This window comes from Mandrillus leucophaeus, unplaced genomic scaffold (genome assembly GCF_000951045.1).
Source record: "Mandrillus leucophaeus isolate KB7577 unplaced genomic scaffold, Mleu.le_1.0 Scaffold34, whole genome shotgun sequence".
NCBI lineage: Eukaryota > Metazoa > Chordata > Mammalia > Primates > Cercopithecidae > Mandrillus > Mandrillus leucophaeus.
Window position 1 is genome coordinate 412639 of NW_012103587.1, and position 1403 is coordinate 414041.

The 1403-nt window shown below is 45.3% G+C and overlaps 1 protein-coding gene across 1 annotated transcript in view; it reads left to right on the forward strand.

The window, feature by feature from the left end:
* The window catches only part of DNAH10 (dynein, axonemal, heavy chain 10), a 222062-nt gene that overhangs the window by 9267 nt on the left and 211392 nt on the right, over positions 1-1403 (forward strand). Inside the window, exon 3 of the mRNA XM_011988890.1 lies at positions 1042-1142. Within this exon, the coding sequence (XP_011844280.1) occupies positions 1042-1142 (101 nt within the window). The remainder of the gene's footprint in view (positions 1-1041; positions 1143-1403) is intronic.

Sequence of the window (1403 nt, forward strand, 5' to 3'; positions counted from 1 at the left end):
CTGGGACTACAGGCGCCTGCCACCTCGCCCGGCTAGTTTTTTGTATTTTTTAGTAGAGACGGGGTTTCACCGGTTTAGCCAGGATGGTCTCGAACTCCTGACCTCGTGATTCTCCCGTCTCGGCCTCCCAAAGTGCTGGGATTACAGGCTTGAGCCACCGCGCCCAGCCAGCACAGTGCCTTTCAAAGTGAGAGTGAGGGAAAGCTCCCAGGGAAAGCTCCTTTCTCTAATCATCGGGCCTGTTGGATGTTCTGAGGGCTGAGACTTGGTGTCTGCTGAGGTTTCTGAATCTGCATCAATCAGAGTGGACTTGAGACAGATGCGTCATTTCATTTAGACTGTTTTTCTTCTCGTGCGTCACAAGTTTTGCATCTCATAGTGAAAAAGAAGTAAATGCTAACGTGCTAGCAGTAATTCTTTTTTTTGTTTTGAGATGGAGTCTTGCTCGGCCACCCAAGCTGCAGTGGCACAATCTTGGCTCACTGCAACCTCTACCTCCTGGCCTGAAGTGATTCTCTCACCTCAGCCTCCTGAGTAGCTGGGATTACAGGCACGCACCACCACGTCCAGCTAAATTTTGTATTTTTAGTAGAGACAGGGTGTTGCCATGTTGGCCAGGCTGGTCTCGAACTCCTGACATCAAGTGATCCACCCACTGCAGCTTCCCAAAGCGCTGGGATTATAGGTGTGAGCCACTTAGCCTGGCCTGTAATTCTTATCTTTATGATAAATTCCCTTTTAAGTAAAAAACCTCAGAGAAGTCACAGGGTCACAAGGTGGACACTGTACCTGAGCAAACGCAGACACAAACATGTTAAATTTCTGATGGACACCCTGTCAAAAATGAAACACAATTCTTGTCAATTACAATGCGAGTCAAGGCCACAATCGGATTGATTGGAGCAGAAGGTATGCACAGCTGTTTGATAACTTGCCTTTTGAATGAAATGCACTGGTGCACGAAATGCAGGGCTGCCCTTGATGGTAGGAAACCTAATTTTCGGATGATTTTCTCTTACACTTTGATTGATGTTTTTGCAGCTAAGCGTGTGTCACTGAGAACCGAATCTCTAGGTCAACCTCTAATCGACGTAGAGGATGAAGAAATGCACAAAGAGATTTCAGAAAATCTCCCTTCCAAAGTAAGCATGGCTCTTTGTCCTTGTTGGAGGGGTAATGAGTACCCCTAACGCCCTCTAAAATTCAGGGTAACTGACACAGCCCCATCCAAGGGATTTATCATGTTGGAATGGAGATTATAGGATCCCAAGGCCACCCTCAGATTCAGTGATTGGCTAGAAGGACTCACAGGACTCAGAAAATCTGTTATATTCATAGTTATAGTTTATTACAGGGAAAGGATGCAAATTAGAATCAGTAAAAAAAAAAAAAAAAAAAAAAAA